The sequence below is a fragment of the Brachycentrus maculatus genome, unplaced genomic scaffold (genome assembly GCF_059751285.1).
Source record: "Brachycentrus maculatus isolate JH-2025_06_01 unplaced genomic scaffold, ASM5975128v1 h1tg000165l, whole genome shotgun sequence".
NCBI classification, from domain to species: Eukaryota; Metazoa; Arthropoda; class Insecta; order Trichoptera; family Brachycentridae; genus Brachycentrus; species Brachycentrus maculatus.
This window is the reverse complement of record NW_028280918.1, coordinates 291,008-309,727: the sequence shown is the minus strand read 5'-3', so window position 1 is coordinate 309,727 and position 18,720 is coordinate 291,008. Positions and strand designations below refer to the sequence as shown.

The 18,720-nt window shown below is 32.0% G+C and overlaps 1 protein-coding gene across 3 annotated transcripts in view; it reads left to right on the top strand.

Moving 5' to 3' along the window:
* Positions 1 to 18,720, top strand: part of LOC148308462 (5-hydroxytryptamine receptor-like) — a 196,449-nt gene that overhangs the window by 57,038 nt on the left and 120,691 nt on the right. For all 3 annotated transcript variants that reach the window (XM_088261675.1, XM_088261674.1, XM_088261676.1), the window contains exon 2: positions 9,346 to 9,618. In XM_088261675.1, coding sequence (XP_088117801.1) covers positions 9,348 to 9,618 — 271 coding nt within the window. In that variant the 5' untranslated portion in view covers positions 9,346 to 9,347. The remainder of the gene's footprint in view (positions 1 to 9,345; positions 9,619 to 18,720) is intronic.

The following is an 18,720-nucleotide window of genomic DNA, read 5'->3' as shown; positions in this document are numbered from 1 at the left end:
GTAAATTGAAATCTTGTCCGAAGACTTCAGTACACATCGCGCACACAGACTATGACAGCGCGCCGCGCAGGTTTGCCAACTTGACGACTAACGCACTTGCAAGTCTTGAGAATATGAGATGTGGGTAAGTATTCAGATTGACGGTATACGTAGTACTAATAAAAATCAATATTAAAAAAATCATTTTTTTTATAAAATACAACGTAACTTACAATTTCATGTGAAAAACCTGTGTGTATTATATTTATATATGAAGAGATAAACATATTACTGAATATATTGTTGCAATTTCAAGTCAACTTAAAAAAGTTTGAAACTTTACCAAATGTTTTGGCTACTGCACTTTGTTGAGCTACTATGGAAAATGAAGTTTAAGTCAGTCACCCGAATTGAATCAGTCAGACTAAAAAATAAAGGAGAGTAAAATTTATAAATAAAGTACTTTTTTCTTTGCAAAGCGCGGAGAAGGTTGGCGAACTGCGAATGTTTTTAAACTCGTAAGATTTTCTTGCACTAAAATAGATTTTTTTTTACTTCAAAGAAAGTAATTAAAGTCCTAATGGATTTTTAAGGGAGATGTATAAAAATGCAGTTAAATGCAAATGGAGAAAATATAAACCTTTGAAAGTGATGCACGGAGTTGGCAAATAATGTTGAAAGTAGACTAATTACAGTCGAAATCTCTCAGACAAATGTGCAGCTAAACAATGTATGATAGATGTTTGAATGGTGAAATAAGGTAAGAATGCAAGACTTGAGATATACAGGTCAATAGTCGAAATAGTCGGTGGGTTTATGTGAGGAGATGCATTAATTTGAAAGGTTATCGATAAAATTAAGAAATGTGAGTTGAGATGGTTTCGATGTGTTGAGAAAATGAGAAATGAGTAAGGAAAAAATAATAATATTTATTTTTGAAGCACTTACATTGTGATTTTCCATATTATAATTAAAATTTAACTTTGTTTTAAAGATTTTAAAACAAAGTTACATTTTAATAACATTTTAATTAGAAAAAATAAGAATTTATAAACTAATGAAGCAAATGTAGTTAGAAGTAGTAGCAAAGATAAACCAAGGGAATCTTGGCATTATCAAGCGTTTCAAATACTCGAAAGTGGCCAGGTCAATAGTCGAAATAATCGATGGGTTTGTATGCAGAGATACATTAAAGTGAAAGAGGTGAAGATTGTTTGCAAAGACAGAGTGATGTGGCGTTTTATACTCTCTGCCTACCATTGAGAGAAGGCGGTGTAGTAGTCAGTAATTTTTATTTAATATATGTATAAATTCCAAATGGAACTTCTATAATACGTATTTATTTAACTCTGTGTACTCAACTTCATTTGATGAGTTTAAGAGAGAACCATCTCGGAAGGTAAAATTGAGTTTGGCTTTGCAAAGATCTATCTTATTGCCATTAAATTTGCATTTCATTCAGTGAGAAAACAAATAACGTATCCCTTTAACCTTAAAAAGATTTCATGAAGTGTTACATAATCACTAAAATGGATACAATAAATAACGTAAAAAATTCGAAATCCGTAATAGTATTACATTTAAATTACTATTGAAAATCTCAAATCCACGACTGTATTTTACAAATTTTTATAAATTAAATGGGTACTTGTATTACCGTTTTTCTCTTGTAATATTTCTTACGTAACATATTTATTGGTATCATGGATTTACACCTGGTCTTTTCATAGAGTGATTAAAACTAGTAATGTAATAAAAATTTATTATTTATTAAAATTTACTAACAATTAACAGCTTTTATTAGCATCCTTATAACTATGAAGCAATGTAGGTTAATTAAATTAAAATCGGACGTTTTACAAACCAAATTAGACGCAAATTATACAATTGGACGTTATACAAAACAAATTCAACTATTAACAAATCAAATAGGAGTTTTACAAAACAAATAAATAAACACGTTTGAATTTTAAAACGTATTCATATAAGTACTACATATATCGTCAGTGTGAATATCTACCCATATATTTTATGATAAAGACTAGCAAGTACATTTGTCGTCAAACTGGCAAGCCTACGCGGCGCGCTGTCATAGTCTGCGCACGCAATGTGTTCTGAAGTCTTCAGACAAGATTTTCAATATACTTTGAATCAACCAATACTAATGTTACAAATAATTCATTGTCATTATTATATTATTGAAGGTAATGCAAGTATTTTTTATGTTTGGCTTTGAATGGTATTTTACAGCAATATGGATACTACTCATAAAAAAACTTACAAAAAAATGTTAAATTTTATGATGATAATACATGTTTAGAAAAACGATTCGGCGGCAAACATTTTATTCACATTTTACTATTTGTAATCCGACTGCTTTTATGATTTATATACTTCTTGAGACGTGAGACACGAACATTCCCTTACAGAAAAACGCCATAATTTTTTTATGCTCGGAATACAAGTGGGTTACTCGTACGGCTGTACATAAAATAGAGTAACAAAAATGACATTGTTGGTCGAAACTTCCTAGTAAACGCCTCATAAAGTCGAAATTTGGCTGACGTACAATAGAAGTGTTAATACGGGCAATTCATGCGTTCAGCCTTCTATTGTTAGCTTTTTTATGGCAAAAATAGATGGTGATCCTGTTTCTATATCGTTTTATTCAAAATAGCCTCCGATAAATAACGATTCGCAATAAAGTTTGCAGAATAAATCCCGCTCCGCCGCAGAATCTTTCCACGATTTGATACGTCGAATGAAAGATTCATTCCGAGGAAATTTTCACTTACCGAGGACCATAATAAATCTTAGACTTTTCCCCTTTTCGAGCGACTCCCCTCGAAAGATTTCCTCAATTTCAAAATCTTTTGCTAGAGTTTCACTTTACTTTGAGGAATTTACTGTTTGACCGACATCTGTTGAATTTCAAATAACTTTTAAGTTATTTTCGAATTTTGATGCTGAAAATTATGGTTATTACTCTATTTTATCTAAAAGCTGGGAGGAATGTAAACAAACTATCTTTCTTGCCCATTCTACCAAATTTTTACCATTTTAAAACATTCAGCAATCAACAATCAGGACTAGAGTATGAACAACTTTAAAAAAATTAATACTATAAACATTGTTAACTTTGTAATATGGTAACATAACACTCTTTTTCTATATTATTTCGAGAAATAAAAAGACTTTGCGTTTTGATCCACTCACATTTTTACTAACCAACTAATTTCGGCAACAACCTGTTGCCCTCTTCAGGGTTTAATTTATGACGAAATAATATATCAATATGATCCACAAAGTTAATGCTTTCATTATTCAAAACACTCTTTTTTCATTCATCTATCGTTCACATTGTGTAAAACCACTTAAAAACGGTACTTCATAACTACCGGTTTTGGAATAACCTTTCTATATTCAGGAATGGTTATTCCGAAACCAGTAATCATGAAGTAGTGTTTTAAGTGATATTACACAAACTGAACATTAATGATAAGCAGAGTGTTAAAAATTAATAACTAACCAATTTAGATGGTTTAAAATATGTTTAACTGTAATAAACGATTCTGAAAAATATCTCTCTCACCAAATTTTGGTTTTGATATTTCATTAACTACTTAGCTATTCTTAGCCTTATCAGCATCTAAATTATCAGCATCAAGATAACGCTCATCTTAACGATGCAGTGCATAGGGCACTGCATCGTTAAGATGAGCGTTATCTTGACCATTACACACACGAAAGAAAGATAATCAGCCCTACACATTTGTTTCCAATCCAGGGAAAATATGAAATATATTAATATTACAGAAAAAATCTCAAGTATGGTTTTTGACCCTCCTAGAAATCGAACCTGGATTCACCAACACGGTAGCCTAACGCGCTTGCCACTTTCATATGGAGGCGCATAAATCACTTAATATTTTCAAACATACATACAATTACTGAAGAAAAACATTAAAATGGTATCCTATATAAACGTTTTATGTATTTTGGATAGAATCGGATTTTTGTTGGTTTGTTCATGAGATGATATTAATTTTCTCGGTCTTTAATTATTTCTTGTATTTTCGGAAGAGGAATTCACTTCTTTAACAACGCAAACCAAACAATTATTCTTTCATTTTGTGAAGTCGCGACCGAATAAGAAAATAAAAAAACTGTATTCATTTAGGGTTTTTCAAGATTGCTGCCTTTTGTCGTTCACTTAATACTTCCATTCTTCAGCCCCAAAAAAATGAATGAAACAGATCCACGTCACTTCTCGGTACGTAACCTTATTAATGAAAGAAAACTTGGGCAAGTGCTCCGTGAAAAGAGTAAAAATACTAATGAAATTAATTACGCCTTGGCTTTCGAGATCTTTCAGCGCCAGTTGTCCTGAAACTCGCTGAAGGAGATCTACGCATAACTCCATCGTTATTCTTAGTACTAGTTTGTTAATTGGTTTTCGTCTTGTCGTTTGGTCCGGAAAATCAGTACTTGAGTATAAAAATGTACCAAATAACCATTTTTATATTTTAATGTAAACCACTGATTTTATCATAATATCTTCTTCCTTGCTCTATCCTAACTTATCGTATTTAGGGTCAGTTTTCCTCGTCCTTTTTTTTTATTTTAAAAAGTTCTTTTAGTGGTATGAACACGTGGAGCAAACGGAAAACGAGGGAATGACAAATATAGTATATTTGGCGAATATGAACGGAAGAACAGAAAAGGGCGGCTGAAAATGACTTGGTGCGATCAGATCAATCAAACCCTAAAATCTGGCGGTGTCAAAAATCTACGTAATCGGAGGGCATGTATGACTAGATGTATGGATATATAGGAGTATGTATGTTAGGACAGACAAGTGTGACGTTCCATCTTCTCTGTGTACCCCTGCAGTGAAACGGCGTGATGATAGTCGTAGCTTTTGAAGTATTATGTAGTAGTAGACTGTAAAACTAATTCGTGGACTTAGATACGTTTTGATGTTCAACCACTCAAATACAGGGTTGAAATAATACCACCAACTTTCGGCGGATACGAGAACTTTCTCTCGAACGTCCCCCCTCCTTCCGAGAAGGTCACGCCGTATTTTTCTTATCGCGCTCTCAGATTGAGAACTCCACTGTAGGGAAAGTGCTATCCGATAGAGATTTTAAAATTGCTTTCACAATCGCCCTTAACCATCTCAATGGTTTAATACAAATCTGATTTTCTGCCAGGGATGAATTCGTACCCAATACATAACAAGGTTACTGTTCAAATATAATAAATTGAGTTCAAAGTTATTTTAACCTTCCCCTCCCGGTGATAAAATCAAAGTTAATTTTCAGTTCTGCATGTTTTTGGAATGCCCAGAAAATGTACTTTATTCCAGCAAAAGCGGCATATTTTTAACTTGATATTTACCCGCTACAGGGCAGAAAGTGTTGTTTTTATAAAATGGAATATCACAAAGTTAGTGCTTCAAATATATATATTTTTTGGTCGTTTGTTTTTGTTATCACCTGTGCTGTGGATCAAAACATCTGTAGTTTTTTTTTTAAACAAGTGGTGTGAAATGAAATTAAACTAAAATTAGTTGTCTTATACAAGCGTTTAATTTTTAATAATCAACATGTCATTCCACAAAGTTAATTCCAAGTCAATAAATAATTCAATCGTTATGTACCAAAATCAAAAATCTACCGATACGACTTTATATCTAAGGACAGTATCGTGTTTAAAATTTTCTCCCCCAAATGCAATAGGCTGAAATATCGCGCATTGAGTAATTTCCCTATTAAATCCGTCAGTCAAATGATCCACATCCTTTATAATAAATGGAAAAATCCTTCCCTCATAAATATGTATGCTACGCAAAGTAAAGCATTGATATGTTAGTCATGTGCGTTACATTTAGGGCAATTACGCACGATATACTTTTTAGTCAAAATATACCTTAGTATATGTGTGCTCTAATGGTTATACAATATTACTCTAGACTGGTACCTGAAGCGGAGGGCGATAACCTTCAAGATAACACTGCGTTATATGATGCAGTGCCCTATGCATTAAGGTGCGGATAAGAGTTTGAAGATATGCGTTTTCCAAGGTGGGATATAACGTTTCAGAGATGGGACACGTCGGCAATCATCAAAATCGCCACATTAAAAAACTAACACTAAATATCCTATTATTATTTTGTGCGCATTTTTTTTATCCTAGACAAAAATATACGTATAGTGGTTATAAACGGCATCATTAACATTTTTGTAAAAAAAATATTAAACAAATAACTGACCACAATGGGAATTCTATAAATCAATGAAATATTAATAATAATATTTCTGCATCCACTACTATTACTAAACATAACTTCTTATTTTGATATTGTGATAAACATTGCGAAAAAACACATCTTTTGCTACTAATTTTGCCTTTCCCATGTCCAATGCCACTAGGCATAAAATAACACAACGCAGATGCTTGGATTGTAGATATATTAAGCACTAAGGGGCAGTAATATTAAAATACGTCGTAAGTTTCACTTCAACACTCAACATTAGTATTAGTATTAGTATATATTAGTAATATCGTTGAGCATATTGTTGGCGTAGTGTTTATAGTTTTGATTTATTTAAGGATTCTTCTCCAATCCTTTTTTACTCGAATCACTAAGTAAAAAAAATCAATGACGCGCAACACAAAGAGCATGAAAACACTTTAAACTTTTTGCCATGTGGGTACGTTTCTATATAAAGAGTAGGACACTGCATGATATTTGAGGAAAACGAGTGTTTTTGTCTGGAATTTTACTCATGAAATTTTATGAACTTTAAACTTAAAGAGTAAATCCACTCAGGAGTGGGTAAAGGTTATGAAACATATAAAGTTGAAGCCTAAGTTAGTTCATGATAAGCGGTGTTGCATAAGCCGTAGCTAGATTTCAGAGTCACTTGAACGAATAATTTTTTTTTTTTAAAAGATGTCTAAGGAACAATAAAAGATACAAAGTTTTTAGTTTTGTTAATTAAGCTTTTTTTCTAGTACAAAAAATAGTTGACATAATATTACTATCGAGATTATGGTCAAATGTAGTATGCTTTCCATTCATTTCAAAGCATACTTTCCGTTGTCCACGAAACGTAGCGAGCTTTAATCGGCAAATTGTCGTACGACAGACCCTTCATCGTGCTATGAAGGTCTTACGCTCACAGGGGAAATTTATTACTGTATCGTACATACGTTGGACGGTCGCTAGATCATGAACTAAAATATGAATAAGTTTGAAGTAAAATAACGTGTTTTTCACGACATACTTTTTAGGAATGAAAATTGAAATTTCATTTGGTACGGCATGAAGCATTCATCCATGTCGTTTGACTAGGCAATAAAATTATGGTTATTTATGAGAATTGAAAACCGACATGTTTAACCACTTATATTTCAACGCAGAAATTATTTTGAGGTTTTGTGGCATGTATAAAAAGTAATATTAACCAACCGTAAATAATTTTCTTCAACTTAATTTTATACGCCTTCATAACCTTTAAATTAATACACTCATATGTATGTGTATAAAAATGTTTTTTTTTTTTAATTTACCTTTTAAATTATTCACTGATTGCTTTGAAATTTTGACACAACGTAGTTTATAATAAATTAGATTATTCACAAGGAAAGTATTACACGCATAAGGGTAAATGGCTTATATTCATCTTGGTTTGGCATCTTTATAGGTGTTAAACAGGGATGTGTAATGTCGTCGGAGCAATTTAACCAATACATAGATAATATGACAAGAAAGATTATAAGGGAGACATATCTAATTTGTTTAATTTTTATAATGCTTGTTAAGCGTTATTCGCAAAAGAGGAATTCAAGGCGTTTGTAACATAGTTATGCATATAATTTGTGTAATGGAGTATTTTAATCGATTAAAAATAATATATAAGCAATCATATTTTACGATTTTCAAAATATTTTGTTACATAATATGTTGGTCTTCATTAGAGTACCTATTAAGTGTTATCCCAACTGAACGCCTTCTACGTCACATCCCTCCTGTAGCTTCGAGATACATCCCCTAAAAGTTCTATTACCCTCATAGGAAAACCTTGTTTTAACTACGTAATTTAATCTTATTATATGATTGTCACTGTGGAATACTTCTAATAATAAGATAACAAGTAAATTTGTTTCGGATAATAGCAGCAGCTATTTTTGCATGCCTCGTATTTGAGTCGGGTCTAGCCCTTTATATAAATTTTTCATGTGCCTAATAATTTCCATTAGCGGAGGAAGGGTTGTAAGATTAAGCTCAGGGGTAATATTGACCACCCTGACTCTACAGGAATTCCAAATTGGTCTGAAAACTCAACATACGAAACACGTTTAAATGAAAATTCCCCATCCTGGTAACCGCAGCCCTCTAAAACATATTTTCAACATTCATGTTAAATTATTTCGTACAAGGATCACTTAATTTACACCCATTATATATACGTGAATAAATTATGTTTTGCAAATTAAATTGTATGAGAAATGAATATGTTTAAACTGAAAATAATTATTAAAAAGTTAAAATTTGTATTATACCACTAGCTTTGTTTAATTTCATTTTATACCAGTAGTTTTAAAAACTGCAGATGTTTTCATCGATAAGTGTTCACAAAAACGAACGAGTAAAGAATTTTACAAATATTGATAGAAACAGGGCTTTTTTAAACAAAAAAGGTTCCGGGAACTCACTTCATATCAAGTTTTTTACCAAAAAAATACATTCAAATATCATTTGAATATTCATTACAATACCATATTTGATCATTTTGACAAATTATGTAAATATAGATTGTTATTTCGTAAATACAAACATTGTTTCGTCTAATTGATAATCACAATAAGTTACTAGAATACTCTGAAAGTTAATCAACGTCTTATAAAGTTGCTGAAATACTCTTTAATATTATAAAAAAACCTCTCTAAAGTTACAAAAATATTTTTTTTTGTTAAAAAGATTTCATATTTCAAGTTGCGAGAGTACTCTTAAAAGTAAAAAAAAACTCAAATAAAGTTGCTAGAATACTCTTAAAAGTTGAAAATACATCAATTAAGTATGAAGATGCTAGAACAGTCTTAAAAGATAAAACAAACTAATATAAAGTTGCCAGAACACTTTTCAATTAATGTATTAATTTTTAAATCAAACATAGATTTTTTGAGTCTCCTAAGTTAGTAAACTCAAAAAATCTGTGTTTGATTTAAAAATTAACACATAAATTAAAATGCAGTTCTACAAATTAAACGCCAAATCAATAATGAACACTTTTAAAGTTTCAAAAGACCTCATGTAAAGTTGCTAGAATACTCATTGACGTTTTTTTCCTCCAGAAATGTACGACTACGCGGCGGTTTGGTCGGGCCCCTCCTACATGGACGAGGCGGGCCTCAGCGGCCTGGCCGAGGGCCTGAACTGCTCGCTGGGTCCCGGCGGGGGCTGCGGGCCCGAAAACGGCACGTGGGGCCTGGCCGCCAACGGCTCGGGGGGCTTGCTCAACACCACGCTGGGGGGCAACTTCACGACGGACGAGAACCTGAGCGAGGTTATAGTGATGGCTGTCACTTCTGTAATCCTGGCACTCATAATCCTGATTACTATCATTGGTAAGTGGAAAAATATTTTATTTTTATTTTAAATATGTGTAGATCTTAAAAAAATATTATTTATTGATTTATGGAATTAATTATGGAATTAACTTTATGGAATTACGTGTTGATTTATTTTATTTATTGTTTCGGAATTAACTTTGTGGTAAAACATGTTACAATGATTAAAGAAAACACTTGTTTTATACCACTTGAGTTTTATTAAAGACTACATGTTTCGGAAGTTAATCTTCCATCATTCAGGTCTGTATAATATAATATTTTAGTTGTTATACAAACCTGAATGATGGAAGTTTAACTTCTGAAACATGTAGTCTTTAATAAAACTCAAGTTGTATAAAACAAGTGTTTTCTTTAATCATTGATTTTTTTTAAATTAAACACTTGTAATAAACCACTTAATGAGTTTTATTTTATTATACACGACTAAGTCATCTTGAGGTGAAAATTAACTAGTTTTTAATTTTCCCCTGTAAATGTAAACATCTGTTAAAACTAGTCGTGTATAGTAAAATAAAAATCATTAAATGGTTTATTGCAAGTGTTTAATTTTGTTTTCAAATAAAAATCATATTCTACATAACGATATTTCTATAAAATTATACAAATATTATATTTTTTCAACGTATAGATTATTGAAAAAATATTATTGATTTTGTATAAAATTTTACGAATATCGACAAAAAATATTCAAGTTCAGTCTGAAATATCTGCAAATAATGGTTAGGTGCTATGTTTGGTCATTACTTCTATAAGGAATTGAAAAGGGGATGGGAATAAAGCCAAATAGGGTGAAGGCTTTAGCTATTGTCATATTATTAATAACGGGTTTATTATTATTTACAAAACTACGATTTTAAATTTTCCGAAATATTGAAGTTTAAGACTTTTTTAATTCATATTTATACGATTATTATCAATATGAGGTTAGTGAACTCTGAAATAAAATTCTGACTTCTTAATCCTCATCCTCATTCTTCAACGTCCCAAGGGCACAATACTCAAATTTAGACTAATAAGGTATGATGTGTGACACTGGTGTTGAATATATCAAAACACGTGTCATAAAAGATATAAAGAAATTATTATATTTATCAAGTAAAAATAAAATACAAAAACTGTTTTTGGTCTCCGACATTTTTTTACAATAATAATTTTTTTAGAGCGTTTTCTTGGCAATAAATATTTAAATTTATCCAAACTGAAAATATATTCTTTTGAGAAATAAAAAGACTTTGTTTTTTTTAGTCATAAATTAAATCCTGAAGAGTTGGTTAGTAAAAATGTGAGTGGATCAAAAAACAGTATTTTTATTTCTCAAAATAATATATCAATATAATCCACAATACTTATGCAGTCAATGTAACAGACATCGGACTGTCAGATCACAAACTAGTACATGGCGAAATCAATATCGGCAAACCCACCCCTATCTACAGATCCCTCACATCACGGTCGTGGAGGAAACTAGATATTAATCAATTTAAGACCGATATCTCGAACTCCTTAATTGGTCTGGATACTGATCGTAGTTCCAAGAATGTCGACCAGCTGGCTGATTTGTACAATGGTGTACTTTTCAGCTTGATAGACAAACATGCGCCTTTAACCACGAAAACCGTTCGTAAAAGGAAATCAGATGCATGGTTTGACGAGGAATGTCGACATGGAAAACAAAAACTACGGCGTTTTGAGCGTAAATATAGAAAGACGCTATTAGTTTCAGATCGCTTAAAGTGGCTCGAAGCACAAACCACTAATAGATTTTTGATTCAATCAAAACAATCTGCATATTGGTGTTCGAGAATTAGAGAACATAAGTCGTCTCCGAAACTCCTGTGGCAAAGTCTGCAATCTGTCCGCGGAGATTGTGAACTTAAAATCAACACACAAGCCACTGCTTCCGAATTCGCTATTTTTTTCAAAAATAAAATCGAAAATATTCGGAAAGCAACATCATTGGTTAAAAATCCAACAATTTCCTGTAATGCCTTGCAGTATCTGAAATTTTTCGAGTCCACAAATATAAGTGAGGTAACAAAACTTATTAATGCTTTGCCCAATAAACAGTGTTTACTGGACCCACTACCGACATGGCTTTTGAAAGAATGTGTTAACGAGATTGCTCCATTTATAAGAGATCTTATAAACATGTCTCTGGAGAAAAGCATTGTTCCAAGGGCCATGAAAAAGGCAAACGTTACACCACTAATAAAAAATTCTCAGATGGACTCCGAGGACCTTTCAAGCTACCGCCCAATTTCCAACCTTCCTGTCATATCAAAAATAATAGAGAAAATTGTTGCCCATAGACTGACAACGTATGTTGAAAATAGCAAGTTGTTTTCAGAGAGGCAATCGGCATACAGGCGATACCACTCTACAGAGACAGGCGTAGTGAGAGTACTGTCTGATATAATAACTGCTGTGGATGCTGGTGACCTTGTTTTGGTTTCCTTTTTGGATATGAGTGCTGCTTTCGACACGGTTGATCACAATATTCTGCTGGAACGCTTGAGGAAGACATACGGCATCTGTGATAAAGCACTTGCATGGTTTTGCTCATACCTTCGAGAACGTGAATATTCAGTCATTTTTCAAAAAGTTAAATCCCCTTATCATTCCGTCTCTACTGGTGTACCCCAGGGATCAGTCCTAGGTCCTCTTCTATACCTTCTATATACGAAAGACATAGAAAATATTATAAAGTCACACGGATTGTGGTCTCACTGCTATGCGGATGACACTCAAATTTATTTTTATTGTAGGCCGGAGGAAAAATATAAACTTGTTGACTCTATTAATAAGTGCATTGAGAGAATAGGAGAATGGATGGCTGAAAACAGATTGACGTTAAACCCGTCCAAAACGGAACATCTCTGGATAGCCACACCTGAACGACAGAATTTGATTGATAACACGACACCACTCAATCCAAAGAGTACAACTACACCGGCCGTCAAACTGCTCGGCGTGTTCTTAGATTCTGATCTCTCCCTTGAAACTCAAATAAGCAAAACAACAAGTACATGTTTTTATCAGCTAAGGCAAATTAAAAGCATTCGCAAGAATCTGCCAGTTGATGCTGCCCGTCAATTAATAAATGCATTTGTAATATCGAGAGTAGATTATTGTAACGGTATATACACGGGTCTACCAAACAATAAAATGACTCGACTGCAATCAGTGTTAAACGCAGCAGCGAGACTAATTTTTGGAATTTCTAAATTCAGTCACATCACCCCACTACTTCACAAACTCCACTGGTTACGCTTTCCCGAAAGGGTTGAGTATAAACTCTGCCTACTCATGTATAAATCAATACACAATATGGCTCCAGAGTATCTTAAGGAGCTGTGTATTCCAGATGAATTGGTTGATAGACGTCTCACACTTCGATCGGCTACAACATCTGCAATGGGCAAAGTAATCTTACCAGCTCGCAACCAACGCACTAAATTTGGCGAGCGTGCCTTTGCTGTTGCAGGACCGACGGCGTGGAATGCTCTTCCACCAATGGTTAGAAATAGTGAGAGTGAGATGATCTTTAGAAAAAGACTAAAGACACATTGGTTTGCTAAATCATTTCCACCATAATATTTTCCCCAATTCATTCACCGTGAAGCGCCCTTGAGGTATTTTTTTACAAAAATGGCGCTATATAAGTTATCCTAATTTATTATTATTATTATGCTTTCAATATTCAAAACACAAACTTAAGATCATCAAAGTTTAACGTTTCATCAACGATGACGATTTTTTTCAATTCCAAGGACAAGTGTTTTATTCTGAAGAAAGTTAATAAATAACTCTTTTGTCCGAATTGAAAAGCTTTTTTATTAAGTCAAAATGAAACACAAAGATGGTCTCCAGAAGCTAGGTTCTATTTCTAGGGATGTCGGTAGCTCATTAGAGCTCCCTGGAGTCATGAAATTCACCTTCCCTTATAAATAAATGAATGAGGGTGAATCAGCGCAATCGCCTTTCTAGTCTCCAGCAGTATTTACTTAGTCTGAGACTGGGACTATTATTTGCAAACCTTTCTTATATTCTGACGTAGAAAAATAGTTGAGGTTAAGTTGGCCACATTAAAAAAGAAGCATTGTGAAGTTTAAGTGTGTTATGCCTAGCAGAAGGTCGATAAAAATGTATTTAAGTCTAAACCAAATAAATTAAGCCCTTGAGTTTAATCATACATATCGAGAAAATTATTGTAACTGTAATACATAGTTTTATTTATACATTATTGTTTTTTCTTCACAACATTTAAAGTGTGTTGAAATACTTGTTCACAAATCTGTGTTTTCTCCACTTGGGAGTTTTCTCAACAAAGGTAAAGAAGAATATGGAATTCTGAATATTTACAGGGCTTATGACCTATCAAATGCTGGAGATCACATTATACACGTTCAACCTTTCAAATTCTACCCAACAATAATACAACCACACTTCTCAATTTGTTTGAACATCTGCAAATAGCATTAATCTCCTGTCAATGTCATGACAATATACATATGAGTTCACAAGAGCTATCTACAGATGAATTGAGTAATCTACGTTTCCCAGTGTGTAAAAATAATTCGGGGTACGGATCTTGTGTACTCGTACATACAAAAAAAGAGTCACTTAAAAAAGCTTTCTCATAACTAACTCTTAGATAGAGTCAAATAATAAACGTGTATTTTAGATATTCTTCTTCTTACCCCTGTCCACACTCAATGGTGCGTAGGACACTTCATCGTTTATAAAAAGTGTTACTTTGTTTGTTAAATGCGTTAGAAATATGATTATCCCTGGGCTTGAGGTACCAGTCCTGAATAATTTTAAAGAAATTTAAGAGTGAAAATTAGCTTTTATTTATTTTGACACCCCTGTGAATCGAACTCGGAATCATTGCCAACGTAGCCAAATGCGCTGACCACTACACTATGAAAGTGAATAAAATGAATTTATAATACAATATTCAATCATTTTCATAAACTTGAACATCACAGTTAGAAATTTAAAACAGCATTACGCTATAGGAGGTTACCTTAAACATATTTACAATACAAGGGGTTTTAATCTCATTTTCATGTTTCAGCAAAAATATGGCCGTCTTTATTGGTACCATTAGTTACATTAGATATAGTGGCCTATTTCATTTCCAAAACAGAGCTTTTCTGTTTTTAAAAGCATCATAAAATCTAAACGTCTTTGTTGCAAGCTACGTTGCTGTTGCATTAAATTGTTTTTATTTTTATATTACAATTGCATTTAATGGCAAATAAACAAACCCATTTATTTGTGAAAAATAAACTAAAAGTTAAGTATTTAATAAAAACCATCATAAATTTATAATTTTTAACGTCATCCTCTCGATCATTTTACATTAACTTCTACCTGAACACTTATGGTGTATTGGCAATGAGTCGGGTAGACGCTAGGTTAACTTGACCATGAATTATACAAAGTTCCAAAAAAAATTAATTGATCAATGAATTCACTGGAAGTTGAATTTAATGTTTATGTTTATCGTAAAATTAATAAATTAAATTTACACCGCGTGGATTCAACGAGGCTTAAAAAAATGAACACTTGAAATTAGACTTGAATCTCTAGTTATTTTTTATCGAAAAAATATCTGACTTTGTAAATATTATTTATGGTATTAGACACTAGGTTATATACTTTACGCATAAGATGACAATTTTGTTTTATGTGTCTCAACTTGATATGAAACATGTTTATGGAAGTCTGAGTATTCCAGACTTCCATTTGCATGTTTTATATCAAGTTAAGACACTTTTTAAAAAAAAATATCTCTTGCGTGGGGTGAATAATCCAGTGTCCGATATAATATATAATATTTATATTTAGGATCAAATAAGGAAGGAATGTAAAGCTGAGATAAGCATTATCGATAAAATTAAGAAAGGTGTGTTGCGATGGTTTGGACATGTAGAACGAATGAGTGAAGAAAGAATGGTAAAACAAATTTACAATGCGAATGTAATTGGAAAAATGAGTAGAGGAAGACCGAGAATAACTTGGCACGATCAAGTACCCCAAATACTTGAAAGTGGTTAGGTTAGGAGTCGTAATAATCGTCGGGTATGTATGTGGAAATGCATGAACGTGGAAGAGGCGTAGAATGTTTGCAAGGACAGAGTGGTGTGGCGTTCTATTCTCTTTGCCTATCCCTGCGGGAAGCGGGATTAAATTGTAAAATAATCAACTGGTCAAAATAGAAGTACCTTAAAATTAATTCAGTCTGTCTGTTCATAAATATATGTTAAATACTTCGGATGAATTTCACCTATGTTCAAAAGTAAAAAGCTTAATTCTTCACAAATTGCTCAATTGATGGCGTTACAATAGGACATAATTCATAAATATATTGAAAACATTACAGATATGCGGTACAATCTAAGATCATTGCATAAATACAATTTCAAGGATTATTGCAGTATGGATGTTTAATAACGGGCAGAATCCTGAACGTTACTCAAAAATACCTGATTAATTAATTAATTAGATCGGCAAACAGCATAAATTTCTAAAAATTGGTTCATATCAAGGCTACTAATTGAAGAAATAAAGTTATGCCAACAAACTGCCACTAAGTATTACAATGTCACCCTTCAATACGAAACATTTATGTCATAGTAGTATGTAATAATGTATTATTTGGCAAATATCATGTTCTCTAGCTCGCAGCTGTGTACGCCATACTGTTCATTGTAATAACAGTATTATTTGTCACATATGTCACCCCTGTTTATGTGAAATAGACGGGGTGTAAGACTTCTTCTTAGGCTTGATTTAATTAAATTAAATAAATCTTTCAGGCAGCGCTGAAAACAGACGATTCTATCCGCCTGAAATATTGTTTATAGCGCAAACATTGCGTACAATCACGCGTGTTTTTTTCTCATCAACCCCCAACGCAAAAGCTTCCAATTAATTTTGTTTCTGAGAACTTCGCGTTTTACTTTGTCAATTGAATATACGTAAACGTTTCCAACTTTATTACGCAGAATGATAAGTTAAATGCTGCCTCGAGCCTATTTTAAATTTACTTAATTTAAATAAGCTTATTACGACAAGTTCGAATTTGTATGGAAATCAGTAAAACTTGAAACTAAAACGAACATTTATTTTTGACTAATCGGTTTTTAAAATGGAAGTTTTTTAAAAAGAAATAACCCGTAAAGCCTAGCCTATTTTTAAAGGTTTATTTGCATATACGAAAGCAGAGAAAATGGGAAATACATTAAGTCATAATACAAGACACCATCTTAGCAATTTTGGTATTTCGTTGAGGGTTATATTCATCATGTTTTTTTTACGATCTTCTCTTTAAATATTCTTTTTTATTTAAAATAATAATAATAATAAAACTTTATTCCAGCTTGAAGTGGTGGGTGCAATACTTAGTCAGCCATATATGTTTTACAACATTTTTTTTATAAAATGAAATTAAAATAATAAACAAACAAAAATAATGAAAAGAAACGGCGAAAGAAAAAAAAATGAAAATGTGGAGAGATGAAGATGAAGATTAGCTTGCTGGCAAACGCAGCATTGTGATCCAGTACCGCCACATGTTCAGCCCCCATATCGCTCACTCCTTTCAAGAACGTCACAAATCAAAAAATTTGATTTTTCAGGAGATCGTTTTTAAAGTTCAAAAATATAATACAATGTATTGAAAATAAATATCAAGCCACTTTTTGAACTTTTTACTGTACAAAAGATCTTTTTAGGTAAAACCTGAAGGTTTTTTTTCCATTTGAAAAATATTTAGAATATTTTAAAAATGATTAAACAATACCTTCTCTTCAAAATGCAAAAAACAACTCTTTCTGCCCTGTAGCGGGTAAATATTATGTTAAAAATATGCCTCTTTTGCTGGGATATGGTACATTTTCTGGGCATTCCGAAAATATGCACAACTGAAAATTGACGATTTTTTATTTATGACGTTCTTGAAAGGAGTGGGCGATATGTGCTCCACAAGCCGCTTTATGAAATTATTATATTAATATGTCAAATATTATATTAATGTCATATTTTTTCAATTGCATATTTTATTTAAAAAATAAAAACGAAAATACATACGTACATTGAAAAAAATTATAAACAATTTTTTGAACGGAGACTCATTAGCCACCTAGTATTGTTTCGGTGGAATTCTTTTTAAACATTTTTTTATTTTTTATAAATGTTTGCATAATAAATAAAAAAGCTCTCAATATTAACCCATTCCTGTATTTTGCTTTGGTCTATGTTTACATTTCCTCTTTTACCTTTGCCGGTAATAAATTATTAAAAATGGAAGGAACTGTGTATTGAAATGTTCCACTTCCATATTTATTGTTCACTCTTTTGAACATTTCGAAAAACACTTCGTTGGGCGTGAAGCGGGGTAATAGTCAAATTTCAAATCTCTCATTAATTTATTAAAAAAATAAACAGTTGGCACTTGGTAATAACTTATTTTCGTATAAAGATGAATGATATATTATCATTGAAAAAGTGACTAAACAATTTTACTGTTTTAACCAAAATGAGGTATTTGATGGAAATGTTTTCAATGAGTTGAAAAATCGTAAAAATATTTTATTAATGTTACAATTTTTAAAATTAAAATCCTAAAATTAGGTTAAAAGCAGCAAATATTTAATGGAGGTAAAATAATTCTTTTGGGTACATTTTTTGTGTAATCTTGTAAATTAAAACTAATAAATGCCATTATTATTCAGAATTTTTCCTTGTTTATTATTGTTTGCAAAAGCTAATTTTATATACATTTTTGTATAGAGTAGACAAGATATCCCTTACCTAAGGGTCGTTATGGGAATATGCAAAGACATTGAATACTTTTTCCGACTTTATGATGCTTGAAAAGTAATTCTTGGCACATATCTTTTGTCGGGCATCAATATTTTACATAAAATGTTAGTGTTTTTCTTTTCTTAATATGTTAGAAGTATTCATATTTATAATCATATACTTAAAAATAATATTAAGAACTACAGAGAAAATAGAATCCAACACCAATCAGTCTTTCAAAGCAATCCTCGCCTCTTCCATATTCATACATCTCCTCATACA